At 37.5% G+C, this 14,745-nt stretch overlaps 1 protein-coding gene across 1 annotated transcript in view; it reads right to left on the bottom strand.

The window, feature by feature from the left end:
- The window catches only part of SOX30 (SRY-box 30), a 54,444-nt gene extending 47,376 nt beyond the window's left edge, over positions 1-7,068 (bottom strand). Inside the window, exons 1-2 of the mRNA XM_018051717.1 lie at positions 7,052-7,068; positions 2,222-2,252 (exon numbers count right to left, since the gene is read on the bottom strand). Coding sequence (XP_017907206.1) covers positions 2,222-2,252; positions 7,052-7,068 — 48 coding nt within the window. The remainder of the gene's footprint in view (positions 1-2,221; positions 2,253-7,051) is intronic.

Here is a 14,745-nt window from a genome sequence, read left to right as displayed (position 1 = left end):
AGCTATAGATAAATCTTGAAGCAGATAATTATTTTGCCACCAGGACAAGTTAGCTCTCAAAGAAGACCTGAACCCAGTTCTCTTCCTAATACCATGTTGTCAAATGTGGCAAATAGGAGTTCTTACAACTGGAAGGTAAATAAAAGCAGTGGCTTGCAAACTTTTATCTCAGGAATCCTTTATATCCACAAAAATGAAGATTCCAAAGAGCTTTTATTTATGTGATTTTATTTATCAATGTTTGCCATATTATAAATAAAAACTGGAGGACTTAAAAATAATTATCAATTCAAGTATCAATAATAAACCCATTAGATATTAACATAACACATTTTCATGATAAAACTGTTTACCCCCAAATTAGAAGAGTGGAATTGTGAATCTAATGTCTAACTTAGGTTTTTTTTAAAAGTTAGATTCTCATGGCTGCTTCTGCCTTCAGTTTGTTGTGATTCAGGTCATACAGGCTCTAGATAGCTTCATTATACACTCATGAGTGTATGAAGTAAAAAAGGCAAATATTGTCTAAGACTTATTATAAAAGTAGTGTTAACTTAGCAGGAACTCTGAAAGTCAGTCCCTGAACCACACTTTGACCAAGCTGGTTGCACAGTCGTGTCAGGCTCTTTATGTTCCCATGGACTGTTGCCTGTCCAGATCCTCTGTCCATGGGATTCTCCAGGCAAGAATACTGGAGTGGGTTGCCATTTCCTTTGATGGGGTATCTTGCTGACCCAGGGATTGAACCCACATCTCCTGCATTGCAGGCAGACTCTTAACCAGCTGAACCACTAGGGCAGCTTTGCACTTTGAGGACCGCTGACAAAACAAAGGCTAATGAAAGAGGCAGAGAAATAAATCATGTTAGATTTTGTGCAAGACTAGTTCATATATTCCAGTCTGAATTAGTAATTTAAAGCAAGTGATCTGACAATCCTCTGTGACAGCAGTGCAAACGGTATCTGCTCCCATCTTCAACCCCAGACAACCACATATACGCTTTCTGTCTCTATAATTTTGCGTTTTCTAGAAATTTCATATAAATGGAATTACATAATATGTAGGCATAAACATCTGGCTTCTTTAACTTACCATAATGTTTTTGAGGTTCATCCAAATATAATGTATCAATAATTCTTTATTACAGCATGGTATTCCATAGTATGGAAATACCAAATTATACAGGGATGTTTTGTTTAAGATGTTTCCCATTCATTTTGTTTATCCATTGACTGGTTGATGAGCATTTGGATTATTTCTAGGTTTTGGCTTCTATGAATATGATGTCCATTCATGTACAAATATTTGTGGGGACATAGATTTGCATCTCACTTGAGTAGGCACCCAGAAGCAGAATTGCTAGGTTATGTGGTAAGTTTATGCATAACATTTTACAAAACTTCCCAACTACTTTGCAAAATGTGTCATTTTAAATTCCCACCCGTAACCTATGAGGGTCCTGGTTTCTTTACCTCTTCTTCAAAATTTGGTATTGAGAGGGTAACAGGCAGGAAGGCCAGGGGTCTCCAAACGGAGGAAATAGGCTGCAAGTGTCTCTTAAAATTCTGTTTTGCTATGAAGACACCTGGTTCCACCTGAACTTAACTTTTCTCAAACCTTGAGCTAACCTAAGCTGAAACTCCAATACTTTGGCCACCTCATGCGAAGAGTTGACTCAGTGGAAAAGACTCTGATGCTGGGAGGGATTGGGGGCAGGAGGAGAAGGGGACGACAGAGGATGACATGGCTGGATGGCATCACTGACTCGATGGACATGAGTCTGGGTGAACTCCGGGAGTTGGTGATGGACAGGGAGGCCTGGTGTGCTGCGATTCATGGGGTCGCAGAGTCAGACAGACTGAGCGAAAGAACTGACTGAACTAACTGACTGAGCTAACCAATGCATTTTTCTTATGGAAATATTTGTCTTAAGCTATGTTAATGAAACTATATATTTGCTTTGGAATTTGCCTTTCTTCAAAATGGTTTCACCTAAGCCTAACTTTTTTCTTTTTCGCAAACCTTGGGCTGATAATAGCTCAACAAACCAGTATTCATATCAATTGCTTTATGGCCGGGGGATGACACACCTTGTGCCATTCTATCTCAAAAATGCATGTTGTGAGAGAGGGGCCCGGTGAAACTTCCCTCAGCCTTGAGGTGTCTCTCTTATCTGATTAATAACTTTCTAACAGACATAAAACAGCTTGCTAAAACTAGCGGGGGTGGGGGGAGGGCGGGGGGGGGGCACTCTCCCTTCTCCTTCTAATGTCTATGTCAGAAGCTTTCTCTGTCCCTTTTTCACTTTAATACAACTCTGCTACACAAAAGCTCTTGAGTGATCAAGCCTAGTCCCTGGTCCCGAAGTTGAATGTTCTTCAGAGATCACGAATCCCACACTGCTCACCATAAGCTATCAGTATCAAAAGCCTTTTAAATTTTATGCATTCTATTTAGTATATATAGAATATATTATAGTAGTAGAATATAATAGTAAATAATTGTATTTTAAAACTGTATTTCTATACTGAATAATACTGTTGAGCATCTCCTCATATCCTTAGTTGCTATTCATGTATCTTCTTTACCTAGTTCTGTTAAAGTTTCTTTTGCCAGTTATTTAGATTGTGTTGGTTTTCTTTTTTATTTTTAAGGATTCTTAATATATTCTGAATATAAGTTCTTTATTAGATATGGGTTTTGCAAATATTTTCTTCCAGTCTGTAGCTTGTATTTTCATTCTTAGTAATCTTTCCAAGAGCAACATTTTTACCTTTAATGAAGTCCAATTTATTAATATGCCATTATTCATATTTAAGAAATCTTTGCCTAGCCTAAAGTTACAAAGATTTTTCTCTTGTGATTTTCTCTAGAAGAGTTTTAGTTTTAGCTCTTACACTTAGCACTGTGATCCATTTCAAGTTAATTTTTCTATGAAGAAGAATCTAGATCCTTACCTAACACCATACAGTTGTTTCAGTACCATTTGTTGAAAAGACTATCCTTTTCCCATTGAATTACTTTAGTACTTTTGTTGAAATTTAATTGACAGGATATACATGGCTTTATCTCTGAACTCTGTTTTATTCCTCTGACAAATGTCTGTCTTTAGGCTAATATTACATTATCCTGATTACAAATATTTATGGTAAATGTGGGGATTAGGTCATATAAGTTCTTAAACTCAGTTCTTTTTCAAAATCATATTGGCTAGTCTTTGTTCTTTGGGTTTTCATATAAATTTTAGAATCAGCTTATGAATTTTTACCAAAAACAAGCATGGAGATGCATGTAGCCTGCACTAGATCTATAGATGAATTTTGGGAAAATGGATATCTATTTCTGCTTTATTGACTATGCCAAAGCCTTTGACTGTGTGGATCACAATAAACTGTGGAAAATCCTGAAAGATATGGGAATACCAGACCACCTGACCTGCCTCTTGAGAAAACTATATGCAGGTCAGGAAGCAACAGTTAGAATGGGACATGGAACAACAGACTGGTTCCAAATAGGAAAAGGAGTATGTCAAGGCTGTATATTGTCACCCTACTTATTTAACTTCTATGCAGAGTACATCATGAGAAACGCTGGGCTGGAGGAAGCACGAGCTGGAATCAAGATTGCTGGGAGAAATCTCAATAACCTCAGATATGCAGAAGACACCACCCTTATTGCAGAAAGTGAAGAGGAGCTAAAAAGCCTCTTGATGAAAGTGAAAGAGGAGAGTGAAAAAGTTTGGCTTAAAGCTCAACATTCAGAAAACAAAAATCATGGCATCCAGTCCCATCACTTCATGGGAAATAGATGGGGAAACAGTGGAAACAGTGTCAGACTATATTTTGGGGCTCCAAAATCACTGCAGATGGTGACTGCAGCCATGAAATTAAAAGACGCTTACTCCTTGGAAGGAAAGTTATGACCACCTAGATAATATATTCAAAAGCAGAGACATTACTTTGCCTACTAAGGTCCGTCTAGTCAAGGCTATGGTTTTTCCAGTAGTCATGTATGTATGTGAGAGTTGGACTGTGAAGAAAGCTGAGCGCAAAAGAATTGATGTTTTTGAACTGTGGTGTTGGAGAAGACTCTTGAGAGTCCCTTGGACTGCAAGGAGATCCAACCAGTCCATTCTGAAGGAGATCAGCCCTGGGATTTCTTTGGAAGGAATGATGCTAAAGCTGACACTCCAGTACTTTGGCCACCTCATGCGAAGAGTTGACTCACTGGAAAAGACTCTGATGCTGGGAGAGATTGAGGGCAGGAGGAGAAGGGGACGACAGAGGATGACATGGCTTGGTGATGGACAGGGAGGCCTGGCGTGCTGCGATTCATGGGGTCGCAAAGAGTCGGACATGACTGAGCAACTGAACTGAACTGAACTGAAGCAATATAGGGAGATAGTGAAGGTCAGGGAATCCTGGCATGGGGTCGCAGAGAGTTGGACGTGACTTGGTGACTGAACAACAACAAAGCAATATTGAGTCTTCAATTTGCAGACATGGGATATATGTCCGTTTGTTTCAGTCTTTAATTTTTCTTGACAGTGTTGTATAATATTCAAGTGTTGTATAATATTCAGTGTACAGTTCTGCCCTTATTTTGTTAAACTCTTTCTTCAGTTCAGTTCAGTTCAGCCACTCAGTTGTGTCCAACTCTTTGGGACCCCATGGACTGCAGCATGCCAGGCTTCTCTGTCCATCACCAACTCCCGGAGCCTACTCAAACTCATGTCCATTGAATCGGTATGCCATCCAACCATCTCATCCTCTGTCATCCCCTTCTCCTCCCACCTTCAATATTTCCCAGCATCAGGGGCTTTTCCAATGAGTCAAGTCTTCGCATTAGTTGGTCAAAGTATTAAATACTTTAATTTTGATGTTGTTATGAATGTAATTGTTTTAATTTCATTTTTAGTTGGTTATATAGATTGTATTTTCATTGTGTTATTGCACTGGCTAGACGCTCCGGTGCAGCATGGAATACAAGCGGACATCCTTGCTTTGTACCCAGTGTCAGGGGGAAAGCAGTGTCTTTTATCATTAATTTTAAGCATGATGTTAGTTGTAGATTTTATGTAGCTATTATCAAATTAAAGAAGTTTCTTACTCTCCCTAGTTTATTGAGAGCTTTCTCATGAATATTTTCTGCATTTTATCAAATGCTTTTTCTTATTATAATCATATCTAAAAATGATTTGACTTCTGGTGTATTATAAATATTAATATTTTATCAACAGCTTTTTCTACATCTTTTGAGATTATCCTATTCCCCTTTAATCCAAGAGTCAGCAATATTTTCCAGAAAGGCCTATATAGTAAATATTTTTGGTTTTGTGAGCAATATGATCTTTGTTGCAGCCAATCAACTCTGCTGTTGTAGAATGAAAGCAATTATAGACCACGTGTAGATAAGTGGGCATGATTGTTTTCCAATAAAACTTTATTAACAAAAACAAAAGCCATGCCGGATTTGGTCTATGAGCTGTGGTATGCAGACTTCTGCTTTATTCTGTTACTACTATATGTATTACATTAGTTGATATTCAGATGTTAAAGTAGCCTGCATTACTGATACCCTTACTTGGTCATAATGTATAACCTTTTTTTATACATTATTGGATACAATTGCTATTCTTCATTACTGTGCCAAAGGTCGCTCTAGTCAAAGCTATGGTTTTTCCAGTAATCATGTAAGGATGTGAGAGTTGGACTATAAAGAAATTGAAGTGAAGTGAAAGTCGCTCACTTGTGTCGGACTCTTTGCAACTCCATGGACCATATAGTCCATGGAATTCTCCAGGCCAGAATACTGGAGTGGGTTGCCTTTCACTTCTCCAGGGGATCTTCCCAACCCAGGAATCGAACCCAGGTCTCCCACATTGCAAGTGGATTCTTTACCAATTGAGCCACCAGGGAAGCCCGAGTGCCAAGAAAGTTCAGTTCAGTTCACTTCAGTCGCTCAGTCGTGTCCGACTCTTTGCGACCCCATGAATTGCAGCACGCCAGGCTTCCCTGTCCATCACCAACTCCTGGAGTTCACTCAGACTCACGTCCATCGAGTCAGTGATGCCATCCAGCCATGTCATCCTCTGTCGTCCCCTTCTCCTCCTGCCCCGATCCCTCCCAGCATCAGAGTCTTTTCCAATGAGTCAACTCTTCGCATGAGGTGGCCAAAGTATTGGAGTGTCAACTTTAGCATCATTCCTTCCAAAGAAATCCCAGGGCTGATCTCCTTCAGATTGGACTGGTTGGATCTCCTTGCAGTCCAAGGGACTCTCAAGAGTCTTCTCCAACACCACAGTTCAAAAGCTTCAGTTCTTCGGCACTCAGCCTTCTTCACAGTCCAACTCTCACATCCATACATGACCACAGGAAAAACCAGAGCCTTGACTAGGCGGACCTTAGTAGGCAAAGTAATGTCTCTACTTTTGAATATACTATCTAGGTTGGTCATAACTTTTCTTCCAAGGAGTAAGCGTCTTCTAATTTCATGGCTGCAGCTACCATCTGCAGTGATTTTGGAGCCCCAAAATAAAGTCTGACACTGTTTCCACTGTTTCCCCATCTATTTCTCATGAAGTGATGGGACTGGATGCCATGATCTTCGTTTTCTGAATGTTGAGCTTTAAGCCAACTTTTTCACTCTCCACTTTCACTTTCATCAAAAGGCTTTTTAGCTCCTCTTCACTTTCTGCAATAAGGGTGGTGTCATCTGCATATCTGAGGTTATTGAGATTTCTCTTAGCAATCTTGATTCCAGCTTGTGTTTCTTCCAGCCCAGTGTTTCTCATGATGTACTCTGCATAGAAGTTAAATAAGCAGGGTGACAATATACAGCCTTGACATACTCCTTTTCCTATTTGGAACCAGTCTGTTGTTCCATGTCCAGCTCTAACTGTTGCTTCCTGACCTGCATATAGTTTTCTCAAGGGGCAGGTCAGGTGGTCTGGTATTCCCATCTCTTTCAGGATTTTCCACAGTTTATTGTGATCACACAGTCAAAGGCTTTGGCATAGTCAATAAAGCAGAAATAGATGTTTTTCTGGAACTCTCTTGCTTTTTCCATGATCCAGCGGATGTTGGCAATTTGATCTCTGTTCCTCTGCCTTTTCTAAAACGAGCTTGAACATCAGGAAGTTCACGGTTCATGTATTGCTGAAGCCTAGCTTGGAGAATTTTGAGCATTACTTTACTAGCATGTGAGATGAGTGCAATTGTGCGGTAGTTTGAACATTGTTTGGCATTGCCTTTCTTTGGAATTGGAATGAAAACTGACCTTTTCCAGTCCTGTGGCCACTGCTGAGTTTTCCAAATTTGCTGGCATATTGAGTTCAGCACTTTCACAGCATCATCCTTCAGGATTTGAAATAGCTCAACTGGGAATTCCATCACCTCCACTAGCTTTGTTCATAGCGATGCTTTCCAAGGCCCACTTGACTTCACATTCCAGTATGTCTGGCTCTAGATGAGTGATCATACCATCATGATTATCTGGGTCATGAAGATCTTTTTTGTGCAGTTCTTCTGTGTATTCTTACCACCTCTTCTTAATATCTTCTGCTTTTGTTAGGTCCATACCATTTCTGTCCTTTATCAAGCCCATCTTTGCATGAAATGTTCCCTTGGTATCTCTAATTTTCTTGAAGAGATCTCTAGTCTTTCCCATTCTGTTCTTTTCCTCTATTTCTTTGCACTGATCGCTGAAGAAGGCTTTCTTATCTCTTCTTGCTAGTCTCTGGAACTCTGCATTCAGATGCTTATATCTTTCCTTTTCTCCTTTGCTTTTTGCCTCTCTTCTTTTCACAGCTATTTGTAAGGCCTCCCCGGACAGCCATTGTGCTTTTTTGCATTTCTTTTCCATGGGGATGGTCTTGATCCCTGTCTCCTGTACAATGTCATGAACCTCATTCCATAGTTCATCAGGCACTCTATCAGATCTAGTCCCTTAAATCTATTTCTCATTTCCACTGTATAATCATAAGGGAGCTGAGTGCCAAAGAATTGATGCTCAGAGGTTAAAGCATCTGCCTGCAATGTGGGAGACCCAGGTTCGATCCCTGGGTCGGGAAGATCCCTTGGAGAAGGAAATGGCAACCCACTCCAGTATTTTTGCCTGGAGAATCCCATGGACGGAGGCGCCTGGTAGGCTACAGTCCACAAGGTTGCAAAGAGTCGGTCGTGACTGAGCGACTTCACTTCACTTTCACAATTGATGCTTTTAAACTGTGATGTTGGAGAAGATTCTTGAGAGTCCCTTGGACTGCAAGGAGATCCAACCAGTCCATCCTAAAGGAGATCAGTCCTGGGTGTTCATTGGAAGGACTGATGTTGAAGCTGAAACTCCAATATTTTGACCACCTGATGCAAAGAGCTGACTTATTTGAAAAGACCCTGATACTGGGAAAGATTGAAGGCGGGAGGAGAAGGGGATGACAGAGGATGAGATGGCTGGATGGCATCACTGACTTGATGGATGTGAGTCTGAGTGAACTGCAGGAGTTGGTGATGGACAGGGAGGCCTGGCGTACTACAGTCCATAGGGTTGCACAGAGTCAGACACAACTCGAGTGACTGAACTGAACTAAGAATTTTAGCATTTATATTTATAATGTATTGGTTCATAATTTTCTTCTGATAATTTTGAAGTTTTGGTATCTGGTTAAAATGACCTGGAAAGTGTTCCATTCACTTCTAGTTTTGAAAGAGGTTGTGTTGGATTGGTATTATCGTTTCCTTAAGTGTTGATAGAATTCATCAGTGAAGCCATTTGGGCCTGGATTTTTTCTTTGTAGGAAGATATTTTAGTAACCCAGTTAAATAATTTAATGTCTTTTCTTGACTTAGGTCTTTTCAGATTTTATATTTTTTCTTGAGTCAATTTGATAATTTCTGTCTGTGAATTTGTCCATTTCAGCTCAGTTGTCATATCATTGACATAATATTTCTTTATAATAATTTAAATTTCTGTAGGGTTCAGGTTGTTTCCTTTTTCATTCCTAATTTTGATAGCCTATATATCTTTCCTCTTTTTTATTGGTCATTTTACTAAAATTTTGTCAATTCCATAGATTTTTTTGAAGAACTAACCATCTGTTTCACTGATTTTTCTCTATTTTGCTGAGTTTTTTTTTTCTTTTAATTTCTGCTATAGTCTCTATTACTTCACTCAACTTACTTTGTGTTTGATTTGCTTTTATTTTTCTAATTTCTTAAGGTGAAAGCTTAGCTAATTGATTTTTTTAAGTTGTTGATTTAAAATCTTACTTCCTTTTTAATAGAAGCATTTAAAGCTATAAGTTTCCCTCTATGCACTGCTCTACCTGATTTCCAGTTAAAGATATTTTCTAATATGATTTCTTCTTTTCCCTATGATTGATTTAGAAGCATAATGTTTAATTTCCAAATATATGGATATGTTCCAGATTGCCTTCTGCTATTTATTTCTAATTAATTCTACTGTGGTCAAAGAACATTCTTTATATGGTTTCAATCCTTAAATTATGATTTCAATCTTTATTTTGTGACTTGTTCTATCACCTTGTATATGATCTATTATATAGAATGTTTCATGTGTGCTTGAGAAGAATGTATATTCTACTGTTGTTAAGTGGAGCATTCTAGCTGTTTAATAGTATTCATGTATTCTATATGCTTTCTGGTTTGCTTCTTGTCATACCTATTAGTATTATCAATTATTGAGAGAGAAATACTGAAAATATTCAACTTTAGTTACTGAATGGTCTTTTTCTCCTTTAATTTTGTCAAATTTTGCTTCACATATTTTGGGGCTCTCTTGTTAGTTTCCAGTATATTTGTAATTGTATCTTTTTGATGAACTGGCACTTTTGTCATTATGAAATGTCCCTCTCTGTCTCTAGTGATATTTTGGGAATTAAAATTCATTTTAGTATAAACTCTCCAGCTTTCTGTTTGCTTGGTATACCTTTTGCCATCCTATTACATTTGAAGTATTTTAAGCCAAGTATTTCTCCTTTAAACAGAATATGCTTTTTAATCCCATCTGATTGTTCTGCCTATTAGTTAGAGTTTTTAGTCCAGTACAATTTAATTATTGATATTCTTAGAGTTGTGTTTGTCATTTTGGAATTTGTTTTTTATGTGCTTTTGTTATTTGGCTTCTCCTATACTACTTTTCTTTGGTTATACAAATATTTTTTAGTTTACCATTTTAACAACTCTGAGGTTTAGTGTGTTCTATAAGAGTATATATGTGCGTACACACATGCACGCTCTTTGGATTACAGTATTCACCTTTAACCTATCACAGTCTTCTAGAGTCTTCCTATACTGACCTAATTCTGATAAAAATATCACATTTCACTAGTAGAGCTCCATCTCCTCCTTCCTTTATGATATTACTACTATATATATATTAAGGCTATATGTGTTATAAACCAAATGATAGAGTAATATATTTATTGCCTTAAACAAGCTTGTATTTTTCAAAGAAAATAAGAGAAGAGAAAAATTATGTAGTATTTTATATTTACCCACACATTTACTATTTCCCATGTTCTTCTTTCCGTCCCACAGGTACAAGTTATTGTCAAGCATCCTCTCCTTTAGTATTTTTTGGAAGACATATCTGCTCACAACATCTTCTATCATTTCTGTTTATCTGCAAATATATTTCACCTTTATCTTTGAAGACTAGTTTAATTGGATGTAGAACTCATGGCTGACTTTTCTTTTTTATTTCATCACTTTGAGTATGTCATTCCACTACCCTTTTGTTTCTGAGAAGTCAGCCAGTAATTAAATTTTTGTTTTTTCTTTACATAATGAGTCATTTTTCTTTTGTAGCTGTCACAATTTTCCCTTTGTTTTTGGATTTCAGGAGTTTGACTATAATAAACGTAGATGTACTTCTCTTTATTTTTATCCTCCTTGGAATTTGTTGAGATTCTTGGATCATCTGTTTTGTTTTCTCTTAAATCATATTTGGAAAAGTTTTAGCCATTATTTCTTCATGTATATTTTTCTACCCATTCACTTTGTCGTCTCCTTTGGGGACTCCCATTAACGCGTGTTGGGACCCTTATCGTTATCCTGTAAGTCTCTGATACTCGGTTCGTTTTTCTTCAGTACTTTTTATCTGTAATCTTTGGATTGGATCATTTCTGTTGATCCAGTCTAATCTTCAAACTCACAGATTCTTTCTTTGACATCTCAGTTCCACTATTGAGCTATCTAGTGAAATTTTAATTTCAATTGAAGTAATTTTAATTGAAGTATTGACATTTTAACTCTAGAATTTCACATTTAAATAACCTCTGTTTATTAAGATTTCCTACTTGTTTGTTATCATTTTTCTTTAATTCTTTGAACATATTCTTAATAGCTTCTTTGCAGTTTTTCCTACTAAATCCAGTATCTGAACCCATTTACAGTAAGTTTCTACTCACAGAAAATTGTCTTTTGATTTGCTAATTGGTCCAATAGACTCTTGTTCTCTTCTCTCATCTCTCATGCAAGGGTATCAATAATAATTGTCAAATAACATAAGATATTAATTTCAGTAGTTTGTTCCTTGACAGTTTATATAAGGCATAGTAGAAAGTGTTGTTTACTTATTTACTTAATGATGTAAATCTATCTGCCAGTAGTAATTTCCATCAGATTCCTTATAGTGTGCAGAACTTCACAATCTGTTTTTGGAGATGTAATTACGTAAGAAATGAGACGAAATCATACTGAATTTGTGTGAACCTTAAATCCAATGACTAGTGTCATAAGAAGAGGAGAGGATACAGAGAAGATGATGTAAAGATGGAGGCAGAGATTGGAGGGATGCATTTATGAGCCAAGAAATGCCAAGGATTGTTGAGAGCCATCAGTAGCTAGGAAGAGGTATTGAACAGATTTTCCTTCAGAGCTTCCAGAAGGAATCAGTCCTGATTTCAAAGTGCTAGTCTCCAGAACTGTGAAAGAATAAATATCTTGTTTTTAAGCCACTTAGTTTATGATATTTTGTTACAACAGTCTTTGGAAACTAACATATTCTCTTTTCTTAGTAGAGGATTTGTAACCGGGAGTTCTGGGATTGTTTCTTTTCTTTACTGCTAACATCCATTGATTAGGGCCTAGAGGAGAAATTCGGTTCACTAATTGATTTATTCATTGAACAAATATTTGCTGAACCCCCTAGTATGTGCTACATTCTCTAGTGAAGCCCTACCCTACAGTGTGCCTGTGTTTAAGGTTGGATCTCTAAGGAAGTAATTAAGGTTTAATGAGGTCATAATGGTGGGGTCCTAAACTGGTAGGATCAGTATCTTTATGACTCACCTCAAGAACACACTGAGAAAAGATCTTATGTGGACATAGTGGGATGACCATCTGCAAGGCAGGAAGAAAGCTCTCACCAGGAACCAACTCTAGTGGACCTTGATCTGGGACATTCAGCTTCCATAACTGTGAGAAAATAAATGTCTGTTGTTTAAGCAACCCAGCTTGTGGTATTTTGTTAGCCGCAGCCCAAGCAGATTAATACAAACAGGAATCAAATATCCATGGTAATTAGTGGAACAAGGTATTTTTGTCCTTAAAAAATTATGAAATGAGTGTGATTAACTTATCTTTTAGAAATTTTAAATTATAGGTGCCACTACATGCTAATTCTTAGAACAAAGAGAATGAACCAAGTGCTGTTTATGCGGGAAGATAGACTTTTGGGGGTGGAGGCTTTCATTCAATGCAGAAAATTGAGTTAATTATTTTCCACAGATCCAGCAGATTATTATTTTTGGTTTGTGCAAGACCTTGTATTAGTTTCCTATTGCTGTTGCAGCAAATCAATCACCATTATCTTACTCCAGAATATTTTCATCATCTCAAAAGTAAACCTCACACCCATTAGTAGTTACTCCCCATTCCCTTTTTCCCAGGCCCTAAAAACCACTGATCTACTTTCTGACCCTATGAAGTACAATTTTTTTTTTGTCTTTTTTTTTTTTTTTAATTTTAAAATCTTTAATTCTTACATGCATTCCCAAACATGAACCCCCCTTTTAAGTCTGGTCTGGTTCTGAACTCCTGAGTTCTGTATACTGTGAATCAAGCACTTTTTTACTTCTCCATTCCTCTAATGATGGACTCCTAGGGTGCCTCCACTGAGCTCTCTCCACAAGCAGCATTGTGGATATGCCCCCATAAACCTGTACAGCAGAGTCTCTGCAGAGCATTGCTGTATTCTAGGTATGCACATACAACTCTTCACTAACTATTGCTTTCCAAGGTGGCTATTTCATTCCACTTCAGACTCCTGACAGCAGTACATAAGGATTTCCTTTTTACAACTTCCTTACCAACACTTGGTTTTGTTCAATAAAATTTGCCCATCTTATCGGTGTATAGAAACATCCAACTGTTCTTTTAATTTGCACTTCTCTGATCTTTAGATAGGTTGATTATCTCTTCATAAACTTTTTAGTCTTTCAACTTTCCCATTACAGATGTGCAGTTAAAACCCTCTGCCACTTTATTATTGTGTTTTCCACTTTTTCCTTGTTGATCTGCAGGAGTCCCTTATTTATTACAGATATTCAAACATTGCAAATACCTTCTTCTTATCTGTGACTCATCTCATCTGTTCATTTGTCTCTGACATCGTCTGTTGAACAGAAATCCTTAACACAGTTGCATCCATTATTTTTTACCTTATATTTTATGCTTTTAGGTCTTGTTTAAGAAATACTTTTCCAGCTCAGATTTCTCAAAGAAATTCTCGTATATTTTCTTCCAGTAGTTATATAATTTTACCTTTTATATTTAAGTCTATAATGTTTATGGCATTTTATGTGATATAAAAATAGGTATCCAAGTTAATTTCATATAGTAATCTAGTTATACTGATACCATTTATTGGTTCATGTTTTCTCTGCTACTTTACCCTGTATCAAGTAGCCCTATGAAGAGATGACATGAGAGGTCTAAAGCTTCTTGCCAACAGTCATGTAAGTGAATCATACTTGAAGTAGATCCTCTAGCCCCAAACAATCCTTCAGATGACTATACATCCTGCTCACATCTTAATTACAACCTCATGAAAGACTGAGCTGAAAGAACCCAGCAAATCTACTGAATTCCTGACTTACAGAAACTATTTGAGATAATAAATATATATTATAGTTTTAGGCCATTAAGTTTTGGATAGTTTGTAACACAGCAAAGAATAACTGCTGCTGCTGCTGCTAAGTTGCTTCAGTCGTGTCTGACTCTGCGACCCCATAGATGGCAGCCCACCAGGCTCCTCTGTCCCTGGGATTCTCCAGGCAAGAATACTGGAGTGGGTTGCCATTTCCTTCTCCAATGTATGCGTGCATGCTAAGTCACTTCAGTCGTGTCTGACTCCATGCGACCCTATGGACAGCAGCCCACCAGGCTCCTCTGTCTACAGGAGTCTCTAGGCAAGAATACTGGAGTGGGTTGCCATTTCCTTCTCCAAAAGAATAACTAATACAGTTTTAATACTGAATAAAGAGTAAGTAGAGCTCTTTGGTCCCTATCATACAGTGCTCTGCAGTTTTTGTTTCATTGCTATCAGCAGAATCAAAGTAAGTGATGGCTTTTTAGTTTCAATGTTCCTAAAATAAAAATGTAAGATAGTTAATAAATGGAAAAGATGGAAAAAGAAAGAAGCTGAGGAAGGAACAAATATTTAAGACCCTTTACAGTGCCTACTATGTCCTTTATTATCTTGTTTTAATCAAAAGAGCATTTA

Source organism: Capra hircus, chromosome 7 (genome assembly GCF_001704415.2).
Source record: "Capra hircus breed San Clemente chromosome 7, ASM170441v1, whole genome shotgun sequence".
Classification (NCBI taxonomy): domain Eukaryota; kingdom Metazoa; phylum Chordata; class Mammalia; order Artiodactyla; family Bovidae; genus Capra; species Capra hircus.
Note: the sequence above shows the minus strand (reverse complement) of the source record. Positions and strands in the feature narration are given on the sequence as shown.